Below are 20,859 nucleotides of genomic sequence, written 5' to 3'. Positions count from 1 at the left end.
GCCACAGACCCAGCAGGGTCTGGCGGTCTGAGACAGGCGTGGGCAGGGCTGGATCCTTCTGAGGCCTGTCTCCTTGTGCGAGGGACGGCTCCTCTCACAGACGGCAGCCTGTGGGGAGAACCCCACGTCCTCGAAGTGCCGTCCGTGTGCGTGTCTGTGTCCTGATCTCCTCATCTTATAGGGACACCTGTCAGATTAGGTCAGGGCTTGCCCTATGACCTCATTTTACCACAATTGCCTCTGTAAAGGCCCTATTTCCAAATACAGTCATATTCTGAGGTTCTGGGGATCAGGACTTCAACACAGAAATTAGGGAGTTTGAGCCTCTGGGGATCGAGAGGGTCTGATGGAAGCTAAGAGAGGTCACATCACGTCACAGTTGAGGTCATGGAGCCCACCTCTAAAGCCATCAAGAGGGCCTGGTGTCCCCAAGTGGAGTGGCTGGGGTAAAAGCCCGGTTGGGAGGGGAAGAGGTTGTAGTCGCGAGACAGACCTGGACAGCAAGATAGCACCCTTTCAAGCCCCAGAGCCGGACCCAGCAGGGACTGGAAAGGCCGGCTGGCTGGGGCAGTGGGGCTCCAAGTGACCTTGCTGTGGGGTGGCCACCGTGAGGGCGGGAAGAAGAGGCACCCTGGGGACCTGGAGAGCCATCCTCCCCTCTCTGGGCCTCCCCGTGGAGAGCCCTGGACACCAAGATCTCGAGCTCAGGGCCTGCCACAGCATTCCGTGGTCCCCGCGTCCGGGACACATCACCCGGGGCAGAACGGGAGAGGGGGAGGGGGGAGGCGGGAGGCGGCGGCTCGGTTGGGCCGGGTGCGCACTGGGTGCTGGAGGTAGAGTGGGCGCACGCGTGTGGAATCGGGAGGGGGTGGAGTGAGGAGACGGGGGACGGTGTGCAGCGAGCAGGAGGGTGCTGGGAAGGGAGAGGGGCCGCGCGCGCCTCCGACTGCCGTTTTCTCCTCCCTTCCCGTCGCCCGGGGGATGAGCCTCCGCGTCTGCCCGCCCCCAATCCTGGGGCGGAGGCCTCGCGCAAACTCGGGGCGCGGCGCGCCGGTGCAGGGTCTCGGCCGCAGCCGGCTCCTTCCCGCTCCGCCGCGGCCCCCGGAGCGGCCCCTCCAGCCCGCGGTTCCCACCGAGGCCCGAGGCGGGTAAGGCCGCGCGGCGGGGTCCGGGCGCGCGGGGAGGCAGGGGACGGGGGCTCCGAGGGGACGGCGGGGCCCGGGAGGAGGGTCGAGCGGCCACCGGGTCCCGGCGCCGGAATTAGGCCCCGCGTCGCATCCGCGTCCCCGTCCCCCGCGCCAGCTGCTCCGCCAGGCGGCCGGGGTGGGGCGGGAGGGGACGGTCCCCCGGGTCCGGGCTGCGGGGGCGGGGTCTGCACTGTGTCACCACCGCGCTTCTCGGCGCCCCCGCGAGGCCAGAACCCGCCGCTCTGGCTCCGCGCCGCGTGCGCGCTGCCCCAAGGGGTGCGGGCGGAGCCACCCGCGTGTGGCCTTTGTCCAGACGGTGGAGACTGTCCATCCCCGAGACTGTCCTTCAACACAACCCCCACCCCGGTGTGGCCTCGGGTCCCCGCAAGCCGTGGAGGTCTGGGCGGGTCCTCCCACCGCAGCCGGGGATGTGGGGGTCCTCCCTCATTCTTTGCTCCCACTCCACCCCCAGGTGCGCAACCCGCGCACCCGCCTCACCCTCTGTCCAGGCCCGAGTGCCTTACCCTCCCACCCCACTCCCAGCCCTGCGCGGGCCGTCCTCGAGATGCCGAGTCCCCGAGCCCGTCTCCAGGCCCTGGGGACCCTGGCCCCCTGACCCTCACAGAAGCTGAGGTCCTTTCTCCGTTGGCCGCAGGCTCGCCCCACAAGGATGAACTGGACGGCCGCGACGTGCTGGGCTCTGCTGCTGGCCGCCACCTTCCTCTGCGACATTGGCGCGGCCAAGGGAGGCCGTGGAGGGGCTCGCGGCAGCGCCCGGGGAGGGCTGCGCGGGGGCGCGCGCGGGACCCCGCGGGTGCGCGTGAGGCCGGCGCCCCGCTACGCGGGCTCCTCCCTGCGCGTGGCTGCGGCCGGGGCGGCGGCGGGGGCGGCGGCCGGCCTGGCGGCGGGTTCCGGCTGGAGAAGGGCCCCGGGCCCCGGGGAGCGCGGCCTGGAGGACGACGAGGACGCGGCACCAGGCGGCAACCGGACGGGCCAAGGCGTCTACAGCTACCGGGCGTGGACTTCGGGCGCGGGGCCCACCGGCGGCCCGCGCCTCTGCCTGCTGCTGGGCGGCGCCCTCGTTGCCCTGGCGCTGCTGCGGCCCTAGGCCTGGCCAGGCTCGGGGCCAGATCCGGCCCCCAGCCCGCGCCCTCCCCGCAGGCCCCCCGCCCCGGATCGGCCCCAGAGGCCGCCAGCGGCTGAGCGCCGCTTCCCACCGCTGCCGGCGGCCTCTGACCCAGAGACGCTGCCTGGGGGATTCCAGCCAGCCCGGGCAGGAGCCGCGGCCTCTCCTGTGGGTGCCCACTGACGCCCCCGGTCCACCGCCCGGCCCAGGTCCCTCCCCAGCCTCCCCATCCTACCGAAGGACCAGGGCCCTTCAGTCCCAGGATGCCCCGCCTACCGCCTGGATGCCAGGGTCTCCCCCCACCCCCTCCACCGTCAGAAAAGCAGGTGGCATCCCGTGCTTCCGGTACCATCCAGGCTGACGGCCCACCATCTCTCCAGAGCTGCCCAAAGTGATGTCCAAGACCAGGCTGCTCAGGCCATTCCGGCCCCCCTGAGGACCCTGTGGCCTCCCCCACAGAAGCAGCCAGAATGGACCAAAGGATTTGAGGACTTGGGGGGAGAGGTTTCCCTCACAGGTTTTAGTGTGCCTACCACCTGTCCGGAAGAGGCCGTCTGCGGACTGGAGCCCAGGCGTGCCCATCACTGTCTGGAGAATCCCTGGAGCACCCCCTGCCACAGCAGCTGCCCCGGAGCCCGGCCAGCCCACCCTCAGGTCCAGAAGTGTGCCCCCTCACCAGGCAGACCCTCTCAAGGCCACTGCCAGGCGCCTCTTGGAGCCACTGTGCTCTAACTTGAAACAAGGCACTTAACTCTTCTTGGGACCTGTTGGGGGGGGGGGGGGCCGGGGGGGGGCACTGTCTAAGCTTCAGAGGCTTTTCATTTCCTTTGAGCTTTAGGCTCCCGTTCTGGAATCGTGCCTGCTGGTACTCAGGGACGGAGAGAGCTCCCCAGGACAGCCAGCTGTGGCTCCGGCAGGTCTGCAGCTGCTCCAGAAGGTGAGGGCCAGGTGTGAACGGCGGAGGCCGGGTCTCAGGTCAGAACCAACAAACAGGCCGCCAGCAGGTCCCTGGAGGCAGGCGCAGCAGCAAGTACGACCAGGTGCGGGCTGCTCTGGCCGAGAAGGAAGCGTGCAGGAGGCTGACCCCCGCAACACCTCGGCGGCCATCCGGGCACCTGAGGGTGTTCTGAGGACAGAAGACACCCAGGGAAGTGTCTAAGGGTTTGCCCCTGGCACACAAACACCCGTCTGCAGACCAGCCCGTTGCTTCTCAGGTGCCCGGAAGCCCATTTCCCTCCAGCCTCTGGCCTGGCCTGCAGTTCGTGAGCTCAGCCCTGGAGGCCTTGGCTCTGTACGCCCTCCGCCCCATATCCCGCGGCAGGACAACGCCCCAGGCCTGGATCCTCTGATCGCCCCCTCCGTCGTCGGTGCTCACCGAAAGCCTCACCTGCCGCTGGGCTGCCTCCCAGAATCTGCCCTCACCCCCCAGACTATGGGGCCTTTGGACTCAGCTGACAGAGGCCAGTGCCAAGACCAGCACCTCCGGGGGCCCTGCCACCTCTGCTCGCCCACAGCTGACACACAGGTCTGGTCAGGGTGAGGGTCGCCAAGCTACCAGTGGAGCCCTGGACCAAGCGTTGTTCTCCAAAGACCAGGACACGGATCCGCACTGCCAGCATTCCTGGGGTACGAGCCCAGGTGCCTCTCCATCCATTCCAGACCAAATTTGATGCAACCAAAGACCAGCAGGCTGCGGCCAAGCCCTGCCCGGGGCCTCGGGCGGTGTGACCATTCTGCCACCGTACTTGCAGGCAGCACAGGGAGACCCATCAGGGCTGCACCTCGGGCCAACTCAGTTCTCCCTGCGGGGCCAGGAGCATGGGCCCAGCCTCTGAGCCGCCCTCACAGGCTGCAGGGCACCACACACCAGCCTGACTCCCAGAGCCTGTCCCCATCTGGTACAGTCACATGCTAGAGTACTTCCTGCCCTACTGGTCAGGGTCCCAGCAGGAGGCAGATGGCACCCAGGGGGGGTAATCTCAGATTAGGAAGCGTGCGCCACCGTGGGCACCTCCAGGAGGGGAGGTGCCTGGCAGAGACTCCAACGCTCCAGGAAGGCCACACACACCGGACACAGAAGGGGCAGAGCTGCTCACCAGGCCCACCCCACCCCCTTTCCCTCCTCTGCCCTTTTCTGGAATGCAGGCTGGCAGGTACAGGTCCCTGGGGAGAGTCCCACTGTCCAGTAGCTACAGTTTGCCACTCGGAAGTGGGGGGAAGCCACACCAGCGACCCTCCCAGCCTGCATGCAGCTGGCGGTGAGCAGGGCAGCCCCCGGGGCACCGAGGGAGCAGAAGGTTCTTGGGTTTGGCCACAGCTCCTTGGCACCTCTTGTCCATTTTGTGTGCACATTTTCGTCGTGTCGTGAAATAAACACTCCACTGGCAAACAGACTCTTCTTTACTGCAGGACCCAGGGTACCACCAAGGCCCCAATACACAGGCCTTACTCACTAAGCAGTTCATATCCCGTTTTTTGTGTCGTTTTGGAGAGACGTTAACATGTGAGCCCAAGGTGCTCCTGGTGCACAGCAAACGAGCCACCAGCAGAGACTGGCCTTGTGAGACTTTTAAATTGCAGACTGTACGTTCACGTCCTCCTGAGAAAGCATCCTCTTCCCCCTGAGAGATACTCGGCACAGTTGAGACACCCAGGGACAGCTTAGGGACTTTGTCAGCCCTGACGTCCAGACCCCAGGCACAGTCCCCAACAACAGCTGGCCAGGCTGTGGGGCAGCAGGAGGTACAGGTTCCTTCCCGGCGTAGAGACCTGAGTGGATAGTGACCAGCATGGAGCTTCTGGAAAAGGGAGGCCCAGCATCAGATTCTGGGCTGTGGTCCGGGATGCCCCACATCTCTGGTGCCAAGGGCCAGGCAGGAGTGAGGCCCCTGCCAACTGGACCAGTTCAGGGCTCTGCCACGGGGGACCTCTGCAGGACATCCCTGTCCAGCATCACTGGGCCCAGCAGCCCCCTGCGGAAGGTCTGGAGGAAGTCTCGGGCTGCCGCAGGGTAGTTGGGCTGGATGACGTTCACGTCACCTGGGGGAGAGAAGAGGGTCTGGTGAGGAAGGCACCTCCCCACGGGGCAGGCGCAGGATTCAGACGCACGCCTCCCTGCCCGTCCTCAGGGACGGACGGTGGGCACCTGTGGAGCCTGGGCACGAGCACATGTTCTGAAAGAAAACACAAGAGTCTGGGCCGTGGCGCCTCGACCTCGGCAGGTTTCAAACCGGTGGGACGCAGGGTATATCCAGCGCCAAGAGGCAGGGCCGCCTTGCCGTCTACAGGCTGGACCGAGAGCCCGCCCCTCTGCAGAACCTGTGTTCCCAGAACAGCCACACGTGCCCACAGTGTCCTCCCCCAGCACCAGGGGCCGCTCGATCGGCTGGTTCCCCAAGCCCAGCCGGAGGCGGATGCCCCCACTTCTCACCCGTGCCCGTGAGCACTTTCACCTTCTGCGTCTTCCCCAGTGTCACAGCCACCTGCTTCAGCACGCTGGCGATGTCGTCACAGGCGCCGCCCAGGCCATAGTGCCGCACGTACCTACACACAGACCAACAGTCGGGGAGAGGGAGCCAGGCGGGGACATGCTGGGTCACGCCCAGCTCCACCAGGGACCCCTCGTGCGTGTGGCCATAAGTGGTGCCCACTGCAGAGCTGCCGACGTCTGTCCTCCCACGTGGCCACAGCCAGCTGTCCTGAGGACCGCTTCCCTGCCGATGCCCGTGGCTGCAATGGCGGGACGACTGCGTCATCCACCCCGTTCCCGAGCAGCCCGTAGCCTGGAGCCCTAGGTCAGCACGGCAGTACCCTGACAGGTGCTCCAAGCCTCGGGGCAGCCGCCCGAGGCAGGATCGCCAGGATTGCCAGCACTCTCTCCAGGGGAGAATGAGCAGGTCTGACTGGTGTTTTCTGTAGCCCACAGACCAGCACAAACCCACTCGGCGTCCGCCTCTGCCGAGAACTGTCCAGTAGCTCTTGTGGACGCCCCGTCCATGACGCTGGCTCAGGGCCTGATGAGAAAGGCCAGCACAGGGCCGGGTGTGTCTGCCCCTGAAGGGTTGAAGGAGATAAGCCTCATCCACAGACAAGCACGTCCCCCACAGGAGCCGGGAGACACAACTAACACCTCTGCCGGCCACTCGTCCTGGAACCTACGACAGCCGGAGCGACGGCGGGATTTGCCTCCGGGTCCACAGAGCAGGGCGGGGCTCGGCCGCGAGGCGACCCCACCTGGGTATCGGAGTGCCCATCTTGGAGGACATCGCATCCTGAGGAAGGCAGGTCCCAAATCAAACTGCGGCCCCTCTGTCCTGGGCACCCCACTACACACACGCAAGGGCCGCCCTGCAGGACACGGCTGCCTGTTCTCCAGAAACACTGGGGGACCGCGGAGGCCCACACAGACTCCCACAGAAATGAAACAAAATAATCAATTTGAAATCCTACTTCCATGCAAAATGGAGTAACGAGAACTGAACTTACGATCCACCTGAAACAACCAGAAACATACAAAACAATGGTTTTCGAGGCACCAGACATCAAGCTACAAAGGATGTAAACCAACAAACATCCAGCCTGGTGCCCGGAGGCCCCAGGGAGCCCCGAGGGTGGCTGGAGTGTGGGCCCAGTAAAAGTCACACGACAGAACCAGAAAGGGCAGAGCTGCCCAGAGAAAGAATTCTGGAAGCCTGCCATCCTCTGTATTTAGCAGAGGAGGGATCTGCACACATGATAAAGGAAGTTCCCCAAAGCCAGAGGCCAGGAAGGACCACCCTGGAGGGCACAGGGGCAGCAGTCAGTGCTCACAGAGAGCCAGGAGCAGACGGAAACCTCATGACCCATGGGGCACAGCGGAGGTGGGGGGAGGCCCTGCCTCAGTCAGGCCTGGAAGGAACTGTTTCCAGATAATTGTCTCAAGCAAAGCTCAAGGATGTGTCCAGGAACTTAAAGATACCCATCTCCCAAGAAGGTAAAATTTAAAACACCAAGCATCCAAGCAAAAATGATCAGGCGTGCACAGCAGGAAAACAGACTCATCGTGAGGAGGAAATCAGTCAGCTGAAAACGCCCCAGATGTTAGGACTAGCAGAGATGTTAGACCGGTCATCGTGACCACATTCCATGTGGTTACAAAGTTAAGCAGATACACAGAAGATGTAAAGTATGATCCGAATCGGACTAGAGACCTGTGCTGTGAGACACACACTGGCGGGCGCTAGCAGTGGGTCAGACACATGGGGTGCAGGCAGGTCGCCCATGGGGCAGCAGCCGTGCCCAGCAGGTCCCGAGGACGGGAGCAGGCAGGAACTGAAAACACAGGAAGAAATAATGGTTGAAAATGTGATAAAAGCTACAAAGCCACAGATCTAAGAACTCAACAAACTATAAGCACAAGAAACATAAAGAAAACCACACGGGTCCCATTGTCATAAATTGCTCAAAAGCACAATAAAGAGAAAATCCTAAAGGCAGCTGGAGGAACAAAGACAAACGTGACAGATTCCTCATCAGAAACAGCACAGGTGAGAACAGGATGGGACAAAATCCCTCCACTCCTGAAAAAAAACATCCACCTAGACTTTCACACACAGGGCAAGTATCCTTCCAAAACGAACATGAAATACGGGCATCTCTGGACAACCTGAGGAGACAAACTCCTCACCAGCAGACCTGCATTACAATAAATGCTACAGGAAATCGTCAGAGGATGGCGACACCAGACAGAACATGGATCTACACAAAGAAACAAGTGGTGCCCATGAACCATAAAGCCATGGGCAAACAGCTAAGATTACATCTCACACTTGGGAGTCTCCATATGAGCGAAAACGGTACATCTCAGGGTTACAAAATACACGAAAGCAAGACAGAACAACAAAAGCCCAAAGTCACGAGAAAAATGGAGATGCGCTATCGTAAGGTGCTTTTGCGCCATGAGACGGGTTCTATCACCTAACCCTCCTCACACCGAGACAACCTCCTCCATACGTTACAGAAGGCAAGCTGACAAAGGGGAGAGAGGGGATAAGAGTATCCCAGTAACCAGAAAAGGCCAGAGAGACAGACAGACAGACAGAGGAAGAGAGAGAAAGATGCAGAGAGAGAGAGAAAGATGGAGACAGCACAGGCAGAGGCAGAGGAGGAGGAAAAGGAACAAAGGACGGATAGGACGAAGAGTAAGATGACAAACGTAACCCCAAGGTCAATGATCACATGACACGTAAATGGTCCAATGCCCAAAATAAAAGACAGAAATGGTCAGGTTGGATAAGGAACAAGGCCTCCCTATCTGTACACAGCCTATGAGAAACACATTTTATTTCATTTTATTTTAAATATTCATTTATTTATTGAGAGAGAGAGTGAGGGGAGAGGGGAAGAGAATGGCCTGATCCCACGAACTGTGAGACCATGACCTGAGCTGAAATCTAGAGTCGGATACTTAACTGACAGAGCGCCCCAGGCACCCCGAGAAACACGTGTTAAATATAAAGACACAAACACGCTCCATGTGAGCACTCATCAGAAGCTACAGCAGGTGTGTAACTACCAGACGAGGTCGATGTCAGAGCAGGAAGTATTGTGAACATCAAGAAAGGCATTTTGACTGATAAGGGCATCGGTTCAGGGGGACACGATGATCCCCCGGCTGTCCCTACACCGCACAACAGAGCTCCGAAATGCGTGAAGCAGACGGACAGAGCCGCAAGACAGACAGACCACAGGCAGAGATTTCAGTACCTTCTCTCAACAACCGATGGCAAAAACAGAAGGAAAACCAGCAAAGCAGAAATAATAATAAAGACTGAACGGTAATCAATGAAATAACCGAAAGACAATGGAGAAAGTCAATGAAACCATACCAACAAAACTGACAAAGCTCCGGCCAGGCTGTGGTCCTCGACGCGGTAAAGGTCACCCAGCAAACACCCTCTGCTCACGTCTCACTCCTGGGGGAATAACAAGGTGTAAATCTGCACCAGGAAGGAGCGACTGGAGGCACCACACAGAGGAATCTGAAAGCAGTCCCACCGAGGACGGGAACCCCGCAAGACAGAGCACAGAACGTCCAAGGAAAGACAGAAAACAGATGGTCACCAGGATGTGGCGAGCGGGCTTTGGGGTCTCGTCTGTAAAATGGGAGCAGGTAAAGGTGGGAAGGAGGAATTACCAAAAAGCACAGGAAATTTGAGGCTTTTCTTGACTGTGTAACAAACATATCGATCTGTATGCTGCAAATAACGTGCAGGCTGCTGGTCTAATCGCATCTTACTGCTGCTGCTTTTTTAGACTATGTTTGTCTAGAACGAGAGAGAGAGGCGAGCCACCTGCCCCGGACCCTGCACTCACCCAAAGAGCTGGTGCCTGTTGAGGGTGTAGAGAAGGTAGTCCGCCAGGGTCTCCTCCCCGACAAGGTGGTCTAACACAGTTCCTAGAATCAGGCGACCAGGGTGAGCCCGGCAAACCAGCCTGGCATCTGCACCCCAGGGCCCCTCCCTGTCTCAGCCCGAGGTGCTGCTGAGGAGAAGGCCCGGCCGTGGCCCTTGGACCTGACCCACAGACCTGCCTTGGCTGTAAAACGGGAGAAGGAAGGCACTCTCTCCAAGGAGGGCCGTGAGGGTCAGCGGGGTCACAGCAGTGCCTGGCCCACATGCGCCCTGAGCTAGGACCGCACAGGCTGCTTGAGACGCCCGCTCAGCACAGCATTCAAGAGTCTGCAACATCCAGGCCTAGAAAGGCAGGCACAAAGTGCCAGGGCTGGGGGCCCCGCACCCAGGCGGCAGGAGGGGGCACGAAGGGTGACCCCCAACTCACCACACAGGGCCAGCTTTAGGCCCATCTCCACGCTTTCAATCCGAGGAGCCAGCACCCCAGGAGTGTCCAGCAGGAACATCAGCGGCCGCTCACACACCTGTGGACACAGAGGACAGTCGGCCGCGCCGCTGCCTCCAGGCTTGCTGCTGGGCGGCCCCTGCAGCCGGGGTGTTAGGCTCCTGAGGCTCCAACGAGGCCTTTCCACCACCCTCTTGGCTTCCCCACTGGGTCAGCTCCCACTGAGTCCAGAGAACAGGAGCAACAGGCCCCAAGGGCCCCAATCTTCTCCTCCCAGGGAAAGAAGGGAACGTGTGGACAAGCTGAGCTGAGCTGTGTGACCTCAGGCAGGTGCGTGCTCCCCCTCCATAAAACAGGGGTGACGAGCACGCCTGCCCGCAGCTCTGGTGGAAGGCTGGTGCAGTGCCTGGCGTGCGGCAACACTCGGTGGGGCGCGTGGAGGCAGTGCCCCCCGAGTCCTCAGGAAGCAGCCGGCGCCTGCGGGTGGAGCTCCAGACCCAGCAGCCGAGGACCCTACCTGGATTCTGGACATCACGGCTCTGGTGATCCCAGGCTCGCCGCCCACCCTGGTAGCTTTCCCTGTGGGATGCAAAGGGGCTGTCGGACGTAGTGAACACAGAAGCCTGGCACACAAGCTACGGAAGAAGAAACGACACAGCCGGAAACCCATGAAGGCCCAGATGAGCTCGTGCTCAACTCAGCACCAAACCAACAGGGACCGAAACGCACCTCCCTGGTGCCTGGGAGGGTGAGGAGAGGCCAGGGCCTGGCCGTGGAGGTCAGCACAGAGCTGCTGCTTCCCACACGACGGCTTCCTCCCTCCTGGACTTGACCCTGTGCCCCCGACACCGAGCCTACACCCGGCAAATCAGCCCCAGAGCACTGATCACGACAGGCCTGTCTGTGAGCACAGCTCCCGACCAAGGGGCCGGATAAACTCAAGAGTAGAGATACACGTATCTATCGGTGGACGAGTGGAAAAGCAAAACGTGGTATCTAAACATAATGGAATATTATTCAGCCTTGAAAGGGAACAAAATTCTGACACAGGCCCCAGCACGGATGGACCTTGGGGACATTATGCTCAGTGAAATCAGTCCAACAGAAAAGGACAACTACCGTGTGATTCCATTCATGTGAGGTAGGAGCTCTTCAGAGATCCAGGGACAGAAGGCAGATTAGTGGTGCCCAGGCGGTGGGAGGGGAGAGGGGGCTAGGGGTTATGTTTATAGACTTTCAGTTTGAGACCAAGGAAAAGTCTAGAAATACTGTGATGGTCGCACAGCACTGAATATATTTAATGCCACCAATTTTTTTTTTAAGCCACAATTAGAGAAAAGTAAACTTAAAAAAAAAGATGATTTGGGGCACCGAGGTGGCTCAGTTGGTCCGACTTCAGCTCAGGTCATGATCTCGCAGTTTGTGGGTTCGAGCCCCGAGTCGGGCTCTGTGCTGCCAGCTCAGAGACTGGAGCCTGTGTCGGATTCTGTGTCTCCCTCTCTCTCTGCCCCTCCCCTGCTCATACTCTGTCTCTGTCTCAAAAATAAACATTTTTTAAAAAATTAAAAAACAAAATGATGATCTGACAATTCTCCAACGAGCACCAAAAACACCATCTGTAAAATAACAGTTCAGCGGAGCTCATGGTGTTTGGGTTTGTTAATAAAGAACGCATCCTGGTGTGGAACACGAAGCCAATGTGGGACTTGGTCCTGAACTTTAAAATACTTAATGGAAAAGGGTAATGACACAGCGAGTAAGTAGTGTGGGCACGTCTGTGTGACTCCAAATCCAAATGAGCACGAAACAAGGAGACAGGCCCGGGGTCTCCCCAGAATCTCCCCCGAGCAGTCGGGCAGGATGCCGTCTCCCAGCTGGGGCTGCCCCATCGACCGCCTGCTGCTTGTTATCAGGCCCCATCTATCTGGCTACGCCATGAGTACGGGCATCAAAGAGATTTCCGTGAAGGGGAACACAATCAGCAACAGGCAGGAAAGTCATCCACGTGTTAAATATGTTAACACTTCACGTTCAGGAGAGAGAACGAAGTAAAATGTGTGACAGGATAGGGGCGACTGGGTGGCTCAGTCGGTTGAGCGTCCAACTTCGGCTCAGGTCATGATCTCACAATTCGTGGGTTCGAGCCCCGCGTCGGGCTCTGTGCTGACAGCTCAGAGCCTGGAGGAGCCTGCTTCGGATTCTGTCTCTCTCTCTCTCTCTCTCTCTCTCTCTCTCTCTCTCTCTGCCCCTCCCCTGCTCACACTCTGTCTCTCTCTCTCTCTCTCTCTCTCTCTCTCTCTGCCCCTCCCCTGCTCACACTCTCTCTCTCTCTCTCAAAAATAAATATTAATTTTTTTTTTTTTAATTTAAAATGTGTGACAAGATGATTCTGTCTCACCATTTAACCTTACATCAGTTATCCGGTGCAAAGAGACACCCTGAGGGGCCATGAGGCTCTGGCTAAGGACGAGGTTTTTCTCGGAGCCAGAGGAAGAGCGGCCACTCGCCAGCAAACACCACAGCATCAGCTCACAACGGCCAGCAGTACCTTTCCCGAGGTGCTGTCTCCTGAGCGCGTTGATGAGCGAGGATTTGCCCACGTTGGGGATGCCAATCACCATGGCACAGTACTCCAGACTCTGCAGAAGCACAAGAGCAGGGTGTCAGGGGTCCGCCCGGACCACCCACAGCCCCACTGAGAGCCTCATGTGGCCCATGCAACGGGACCCACAAACCCAGGCCAGTTCAGGTGAAGAAAGGTCACTGTGGAGGCCCCGCCAGCCTCAGCAGGGCCACCCCCCACCCCTGCTCCAAACAAGAAGACAGAGGGCAGCTCTGTGGGCTGGGGCAGCACAGAGACAGCCCCCAGGAGTTCTCGGGGCTTGGTGATGGCCCAGCATGGGGACTGGTCTACCACCGCTTAGCCACCGAGCCCAGGGCTCCTCAGCAGGAGGGACCACCCCACAGCCAGCACTGAGCCCCACCACCGACCTCTCCTCGATGATAGCGGCAGCTGCTCCCCACCAGTCCCGTGACCGTCGGGATTATCTGCAACAGACAAACCACACAGCGGCACACTCGCATAGAAACCGGCTTCCTCCTTAGCTTCTGGAGGTGGTGTACCCCATGCCCAGCATCGAAGAACCCGGGCTCTGTCCACATCAGGGCTTAGAATGCGCTGGGGGGGGGGGGGGGGTCACCTGCGCCCTGACCTGTCCCTCCACCATCAGCAAGCAGGTCAATCCCCCAGAGGGTGACGGCTGTGACCGCAGCCACCTTCCACAAAGATACACCAGCCAGGGAAATCCTCGAAATACAACTGCGGAAAACCAGGCACCACACCCTCCAGAAGCTTGTCCAATAACAGCCCCGGGTACACGCTACAGCCTGGCACTGGGCCCTGCAGACCACCACAGGCTGCCCAGGGCCTACCTGCTCTCGATCAGAGATGAGTGTACCCCAGGAACCCCAGCCAACCCCTGCCTTGCCTCCAAAACTCTGCTTCTCACAAGAGCATGAGATAATCCATTTCTTTTAAATGTATTTAATCAAAAGCATTAGGGTGTAAAACAGAGAAGCACCTACCTGCTTGACATTCTCATCCTGTAAACAGTTGGTGAAAACAACATTTTTTAGGCCTTCTCCTTTTAAGTGCTGTATAATTTTCTGAAAGAGATATTTCCATTTTTTTTCAATATATGACATTTATTGTCAAATTGGTTTTCATACAACACCCAGTGCTCATCCCAAAAGGTGCCCTCCTCAATACCCATCACCCACCCTCCCCTCCCTCCCACCCCCCATCAACCCTCAGTTTGTTCTCAGTTTTTAACAGTCTCTTATGCTTTGGCTCTCTCCCACTCTAACCTCTTTTTTTTTTTCCTTCCCCTCCCCCATGGGTTCCTGTTAAGTTTCTCAGGATCCACAAAAGAGTGAAAACATGTGGTATCTGTCTTTCTCTGTATGGCTTATTTCACTTAGCATCACACTCTCCAGTTCCATCCACGTTGCTACAAAGGGCCATATTTCGTTCTTTCTCATTGCCATGTAGTACTCCATTGTGTATATAAACCACAATTTCTTTATCCATTCATCAGTTGATGGACATTTAGGCTCTTTCCATAATTTGGCTATTGTTGAGAGTGCTGCTATAAACATAGGGGTACGATATTTCCATTTTAAAAACTAAATGAAAATGTGGATGTGATATGCTAAAATCCAAGGATCTGAGATTGAAGCCCCACCCCGACCCGGGCCAGGCGTGCTCCAGGCGAGGGGGCCCCATGGACAGCACAGACCATAGAGGAGGCTCCAGTGTGAGCACAGGAAGGAAGTGCCCTGGGCAGGGGTCCACGAGCTGCAGGCTCCAGCGGGCATGAGGGCTCAGCACAGACACTGGCTGTCCTCTCGGGACACAGGTACCTCCGTGGAAAATGAGCCACCCCTGGCTGCATTCAGTGATCTGCTTAGTCCTGAGTATTCTGACGAGCTCTCACAAAATGACCACTGTAAACCCAGCCTTAACCCAATCCAAGTACAAAGTACATGCAACGCTTTAAAAGCTCAAAAGTAAACTAAGGTTAATATGAATTTATTGGTCTTAACATTAAGTGAAAGCAGTGTAGGAATCATAGTTTTTAATACCGGTATGATATTGTTTGACCACGTACTGACCTAAAACATGGTCAATGCCTAAATGAACCAAAAGTCATTTGCTAACTTAATTTTCATTATATATTTCAGTTGTTTGTTATGATGATACAGATGAGGATACAGGCCACAACAAAGACATATTTGAAGCCACGCTTTGAAGTGTATACATTCACATGGGATGTCCCCACCCACCCCCAGAGGCAGACATGAAGGGCCATCCCTGGGGCCTTCTCCTCTCCTCTCCTCTGCCCACAGCAGCACCTGAGAGGAGGAGCACACACTCCCGCCGCCTCCCAACCAGTTGAGACACCGCTGTGTCCCTACGTTAGGTCACCTTATGTGCCCAACACTCCACAAAGATTAGCACTTAAGGCCAGAAGCAATCGCTGGTAAGACTCAAGTCTCAACCAATGAAAGCAAAGCTTGTGATGCTAAGTTAGTAGAGCGTGCGTGCAGTGAAGCCCATGAACACCTTGTTTTGGGGGCTCTGGAGCTGTCCACCCCCCGTCCTGCACAGCAGAAGGGATTTAAATGACCAGAGGTACCCGCACGTGGGTTAGGGGTGGCCTCTGCTCGGATTCTCAGCAAACAAAGAGCTCCTATATTTGATGTTCCCCTGGAAACCCTGTGACAGAGACTTGTGGTTGGGGTCTAAGTAATTCAAACATACCACGACCAACTGAGAAGCCTGAATGCACTCTGCCAACAAAGAGGACGCTGCGCCACTAACAGCCTGAAAACTGCTAGGCTGGAATCCACAAGGGTCTGACACCTGCCCTTCCGGAAGGATTCGATAATACAGCAAGAAAAGCAGAGGTGAACACTCAAAAATAATATGCCCAGACCTTCATGTTTCTTGTATGCTGGGACACGTGGGCATGCCCTGCACTTGGTCACTTGTGTCCCCCGATCCTGCCTGCTTTGAAGACATTACTTTGAGCCTCCAGTGCACTTGGTGTCTGGAAGGCCATGGAACTGGCCAGTGTGGGTGCCTGGGCCAAATGCAGCCATCACAGGAGACCTCCAGGTCAGTACCTGTGGCCTGTGCCTATGGCCACCAGCCTCAAACAGCTACGGAAACTTATTAACTGAAATGAAATAAAACACGAGTATCGTGTCTGCAGCAGGAGCCATATCTCAAGCGCTCAGAGCCGCATGGGGCCAGAGGCCACCCTGTGGAGCACTTGGCTCCAGCAGCAAAGCCTGGCCACTTCCTTTGGGAGGTGCGCTCTCTGGTCATTTGGACCATACATTAAACATTAGAGGGAAGCAGGTCATTTTGAGAAATCAGGCGGGAATACCTCCGCAAACAAAGGGTTGTTTGCTAAAAAGCAAGCCTGCCTGAGTGAATCAACACAGAGTCTGCTTGCAAGGGTGACCCTAGACACAACCCTAGTGCCGGAGGTGCCCGGGACAGGGACCTTCACCTGCTGCTCTTTCAGATCCGCCAAGTCCATTTTGTTGAGGACCAGCACATGAGGCTTAAGCCCAAGGGTTTCTTGAAACAGAGGGTTGCGGCCTGAAAGTGGAATGTGGCAAAATTAAGGCAAAAATTCTTTTAATGCTTCACCAGACCATTATTTTATCTCGTCTTGTTATGCATATTGGCACCACCTTCAGAAGAAAATCTTTTTTTTTTTTTTAAGGTTTACTTATTTATTTTTGAAAAAGAGAGCATGTGCACACAAGCGGAGGAGGGACAGATAGAAAGGGAGAGACAGAGAATCCCAAGCAGGCTCTGCACTGTCAGCGTAGAACCTGACAAGGCACTCAATCTCCCGAACCATGAGATCATGACCCGAGCTGAAACCAAGAGTTGGACACTTAACCGACTGAGCCCCCCAGGCGCCCCCAGAGGAACATCTTTAGAAGGGAGTGAGCAGAGGAGGAAGCCCAGTCTCAAAGCAAGTACATGCCAGCCAGCCCAGCCTCATACCCCAGTCCTACCCTCCTGGCAGAGAAGAAGGAAACGGTCTCACTGCCATGGAACCACCACATGCAAGCAGGGCAGCGGTTCTCACGTTCCTCCTCAAATGGGAATGGTGGCGGCAGAAACAAAAAACAAAGCTCAGGGGAAGGTCTTATTAATGGGTTCTTTGTTTAGTTGCCAACATATGGGAGTTCAAAATGAATGATCTGATCGCTCAAAAAAAGGGCCTCCCGTAAAGTCCTAACTAGTATACCTCAGACCAATGCCGCCCTCTGGTTACTGCCAAGGGGATGAGGGTCCCCCATGGAAACCACCACTGAAGGTTCTGCCTCCTTACTAGCACTGCCACGCCCTTCCTCCCTCAGCCAGGGACCCTCGGGGATCACGACAGGTCCCACCTCGTGGAACCCTAACGGAGGTAGGAGGGGGGTGCCCATATATCTATCTTCCGAACACTCAGCCCCTTCCCGGTGCTTCATCTCCTAGAGAGTCCAGGTGTGAAACTCCTGAGGCCTTGGGCACCAGTTAAGCTGCTTACTCTCTTCCCTAAAGGGTTAACCAATCCTGTGTAATTCAGACTCTACCCCAGGGCCGCAACCCAACGTAGGCATTCTTGCTGTCCTGGAGAAAAGGGCAAACATCTAGAAGCCAACAGGACAGGTGTCCTCTTACGGAGCACTGAACAGTAACTACAGGTTCATCACTTTTGATAATCGTAAGATTGCCAGCAAACACTTCTGGCCAGCATGAGATATCCTACAATATTTCGCCTACAATAAATAAACTCAGTACTTTCTTACAAAAGTTCCAAGTCTTTGAAATAGTGAAAATTGTCCCTCATCTGCTATCCCTGAGGTGGTAAGAACTCTCAAACCAATGCCTTTACCACATAAAGAGAATCCAAGCGTAGCTCAAATACAATAAAAACAGGGTCTGGAAAGTGCATGGTAATGAGCAAGATCGCCAGACCCTGCCGGTTCCCGCCTCAAGCGTGGAGGAAAGCCTGCTGGCAGGAACGTCGAAATGAAGGTTGCACGCCCCACCTCAAGAACCGACTGCTGGACTCAACTGGAAGGCCTGGGCAAGGCAGGCAGAGGTCAGAGACAATGGATGCTATCTACCTATCAATGAGGAGGCTCGAAAAATACAAGGCCTGGACCCCCACCAGAGATTCTGATTAACCGGTCTGGAAAGGGACCCAAACCAGGATTTTTAAAGCCTCCTGGGGGAACTCTGTCATGTACTGAGGGTTTAGAGTTAAATGCCAGTAACTCTGAGAGGTGAGGCTGCCAGGCACTGTGGGAGCAGACTGGACCAGAGCAGAGACCAGACACAGGAGGAGGACCAGACAGAGACAAGGCTACAAAGCAGGAATGCTTCCTGCTGCCTTGAGCACAGCCTGATTCAGGAAGGAGGGCCTCTCCTGTACCACTGCAATTCCACACCCAATTCCAGTAAAGTTGGGGGTGGGGGAGGAGGACAACACCAAGCAATTCTGCGACACTACCAGGACGTCCTACAAGTTAACTCAACTCTGACACTATCTACCTGGAGGAAGAGTCAGACCCCACAGGTTAATGCTCAGTCCCACAATGTGCCACCTCCCCACCCCACTCCCTCCAGGTGCCAATCCCGAGTCCAGTTGGTCACCGGTGCCTCTGACCAACTTGTTACAGATGGGAGGTTCCCACAAGCCCCTCCTCAGAGTCAATTAGCTTGCTAGAGCAGCCCACAGCCCTCGGAGAAACATCTTACTTACTAGATTACTGGCTTATTATAAAAGGATGTAACTCAGAAAGTCAGACAGAAGAAATGAATAAGGCGACGTATGAGGGAGTGGGGCACACAGCTCCCATGCTCTGAATGTGTCACTCTCCCTCTGTATCCACATGTTTGCCAACCCAAAAGCTCTCTGAACCCTGTCCTTTTAGGTTTTTCTTGAGGTTTCACTATATAGGCCTGATTAATGAAATCAGTGGCCATTGGCAATCCACCCAACTTCCAGCCACTCTCACCTCCCCTGGCAACCAGCCCTGGAACTTAGGTGACTTAGTGGCTTTCCAAAAGTCACCTAACAACAGACACTTTTTTACCACTCTCATCACTTAAGAAATACCCAGGGTTTGTGGGGCCTGGGTGGCTCAGTTGGCGTCAGACTTCAGCTCAGGTCATGATCTCGGTCATGATCTCACAGTTCATGGGTTCAAGCCCTGCGCCGGGCTCTCTGCTGTCAGTGTTCTCGCTCTCTCCCTCTCTCTCTCTCTCAAAAATAAATAAACTTACAAAAAAATGCCCAGGATTTTAGGAGCTCTGTGCCAGAAACAGGGACAAAGCCCAAATATATATGTGTGTGTGTATGTGTACACACACACACACACACATATATGCACACACGCACGTGTATACATACACACACACATATATACACACATATACAACATATACCTACATGTGTGCATATATAGATTTCTTATCATAAACCACAGTATTACAACCACTAAAGGATATCCGGGCATCATGGACCTCGATGATACAGTCCACCAACTTTAGGCTGCTCTGCATCTTCTTCAGCCCTGGAAAACAGAAGAAAGATGCCTAAGGGAAGGCGTCTATGGCTTTGCAAGAGTGATTGGGTGACGCTGAATGGTCCAGAATGACACACCACCTAGAGAGAATACACCTGAGTGCAGTGTCCTAAGTCACCATAACTGATACACCCTTGCTGAGGGCCTCTTCCAAGTTCAATCACGGTGTCTCCAAAAAGAAGAGGTCCTGCCTGAAGGGCAAAAGCATGTCTGGGGTGGAGCCACTTGGAGGGCTCCAGCTGCAGTATTTAACCTCCTATGGGTCTTGGTCTCGGCCTTAAAAGGGTAACTCGGACCACCCGACTCTCTGGGCCCTCCACGCTGTGGGGACATGCTGCTGCCTAAGTTTCAGCCACTCGCACAGCAGTGAACTCCCCCTTAACCATTAACCAGGAACAACACCCACAACGAAAGTAACCACCCCCTCCCCCGCAGTGTCCCTCAGCACGGTGACCCCCCGCTCAACCAGGTCCTCCGCATAGCCTCGGACGTCCGCGTCCCGAGGGCGGACACCGACGCACCGCTCTCCGCAGGGGCCGGCGCACCGGGCACCGGCTCACCACTTACGCGGAGGTCAGAGCGCGCTGAGGGCTGCGGGAGCGGGACCCGGCGATCGCTGACACGGAGGACCGCGCCGGCCCCGCGCGTCTTCTCGGGCCCATTTTTACAAATCAACAGTAAGAAACTCCTCGAGGGCTTCAGGCGGAAGACAGCAGTGGCCGTGTCTTAAAGGTGTTGCAACGATAATAGCTGAATACTTCGCAGCTCGGCGAGGGCTTTCCTACCACCATTTCATCGAGTGCTCAAAACAAGACTCGGAAAAGTACGTCTCTGTGGACTCAGATGTGGAAACGGAGGCTTGGGGGAACAAAGTGGCAGAAGGCACTTGCTGGGGCTCGGGGCTCAGGTCCGCCCCCGGGCCGCCGCCGCCTCCCGCCCCGCGCGCGGACAGCCTGACGAGCGAGCGGGCGCCGGGGCCACCGGGCCTCACCGCGCAAACACCGGCCCCTCCAGGCCCCGCTCACCCTTGGCCATGTGGCCCGGGAACCAGCGCGCCACGTCGCGACCGCCCAGGGGGAAGCTCTCTCGCCAGGCGACCCCGGCGGCGCCGCCCAGTGCGCGGAAGGCTAGCCTCATGGCGCCGCGACCCAGAGCGCCGTGGGGGAACGGCTCCCTCGACGGACCTCTCCGACCGGCCCACCATCCGGCCCCGTCGTTCCGGGGTTCAGGAGACGGACGCGCGATCCGCGCGTGCGCACTACGCTTCTTTGTGCGCCGGAAGGAGCCCAGGGGGCGGGTCTACGAGCCCACCGGGGGCCTGTGCACTCTGGAGACTCTCAGGGGTCCCGAGAATTCGTGAATACGTTAGTGTTTTCCAGTTCTTCCCTAAATGTAGTCTGAGTATAACTGTAATATAACTTAGCTGTCCCCTGCCAATGTTTGACCTCTTTTTACAAACTTGGTTAAAATTTTCAAACATTTTAAATGTGCCCTATATATGTAATATCCTCTTTTTCAAGTACTCCAGGTTGTAAGCAAAGC

At 56.8% G+C, this 20,859-nt stretch overlaps 2 protein-coding genes and 1 long non-coding RNA gene across 8 annotated transcripts; 1 reads left to right on the top strand and 2 right to left on the bottom strand.

Moving 5' to 3' along the window:
• The first annotated feature begins 924 nt into the window (after positions 1-924).
• Positions 925-4,702, top strand: SPRN (shadow of prion protein). 2 transcript variants are annotated; one of them, XR_006960971.1, is made up of 3 exons: positions 930-1,148; positions 1,843-3,250; positions 3,528-4,702. XR_006960971.1 is itself a non-coding variant. In XM_047073677.1 (2 exons), exon 2 carries the CDS (start codon positions 1,858-1,860, stop codon positions 2,293-2,295), a length of 438 nt encoding a protein of 145 aa, XP_046929633.1. In that variant the 5' UTR covers positions 925-1,148; positions 1,843-1,857; the 3' UTR covers positions 2,296-4,702. The 2 variants fall into 2 exon arrangements, 1 of the variants encoding a protein (XP_046929633.1); XM_047073677.1 differs by having other exon boundaries at positions 925-1,148; positions 1,843-4,702.
• On the bottom strand, positions 4,696-20,533 carry MTG1 (mitochondrial ribosome associated GTPase 1). 5 transcript variants are annotated; one of them, XM_047073671.1, is made up of 11 exons: positions 20,343-20,533; positions 19,241-19,305; positions 16,230-16,334; positions 13,735-13,815; positions 13,141-13,197; positions 12,698-12,788; positions 10,667-10,728; positions 10,132-10,228; positions 9,667-9,748; positions 5,744-5,856; positions 4,696-5,352 (listed from the first exon to the last, which is right to left on the bottom strand). In XM_047073671.1, exons 1-11 carry the CDS (start codon positions 20,452-20,454, stop codon positions 5,219-5,221), a joined length of 999 nt encoding a protein of 332 aa, XP_046929627.1. In that variant the 5' UTR covers positions 20,455-20,533; the 3' UTR covers positions 4,696-5,218. The 5 variants fall into 5 exon arrangements, with proteins under 5 accessions (XP_046929627.1, XP_046929629.1, XP_046929628.1 ...); XM_047073673.1 differs by having other exon boundaries at positions 16,230-16,321; positions 19,182-19,305; positions 20,343-20,376; XM_047073672.1 differs by lacking the exon at positions 20,343-20,533 and adding an exon at positions 19,885-20,303 and having other exon boundaries at positions 16,230-16,321; positions 19,182-19,305.
• LOC124507264 (uncharacterized) lies at positions 7,422-9,660 on the bottom strand. Its single transcript, XR_006960972.1, has 2 exons — positions 9,180-9,660; positions 7,422-7,623 (listed from the first exon to the last, which is right to left on the bottom strand). It is a non-coding gene; the product is annotated as an uncharacterized LOC124507264 (long non-coding RNA).
• Positions 20,534-20,859: the final 326 nt, after the last annotated feature.

Source organism: Lynx rufus, unplaced genomic scaffold (assembly GCF_022079265.1).
Source record: "Lynx rufus isolate CCGP_SWC_20201006 ecotype Redwood Valley unplaced genomic scaffold, mLynRuf1.p SCAF_11, whole genome shotgun sequence".
In the NCBI taxonomy this organism is placed as follows: Eukaryota; Metazoa; Chordata; class Mammalia; order Carnivora; family Felidae; genus Lynx; species Lynx rufus.
The sequence above is the reverse complement of the archived record's forward strand: the minus strand, read 5'-3'. Positions and strand labels throughout refer to the sequence as shown.

Bases quoted from the DNA above. Each gene is read 5' to 3' on its own strand.
- SPRN (XM_047073677.1), top strand. From the start codon at position 1,858: ATGAACTGGACGGCCGCGACGTGCTGGGCTCTGCTGCTGGCCGCCACC.
- MTG1 (XM_047073671.1), bottom strand. From the start codon at position 20,454: ATGAGGCTAGCCTTCCGCGCACTGGGCGGCGCCGCCGGGGTCGCCTGG. The intron at 13,198-13,734 runs GTAGGTGCTTCT...TGTCTGTTGCAG, and splicing joins AGGATGAGAATGTCAAGCAG to ATAATCCCGACGGTCACGGG. The intron at 12,789-13,140 runs GTCGGTGGTGGG...GTGCTTCTGCAG, and splicing joins GCCGCTATCATCGAGGAGAG to AGTCTGGAGTACTGTGCCAT.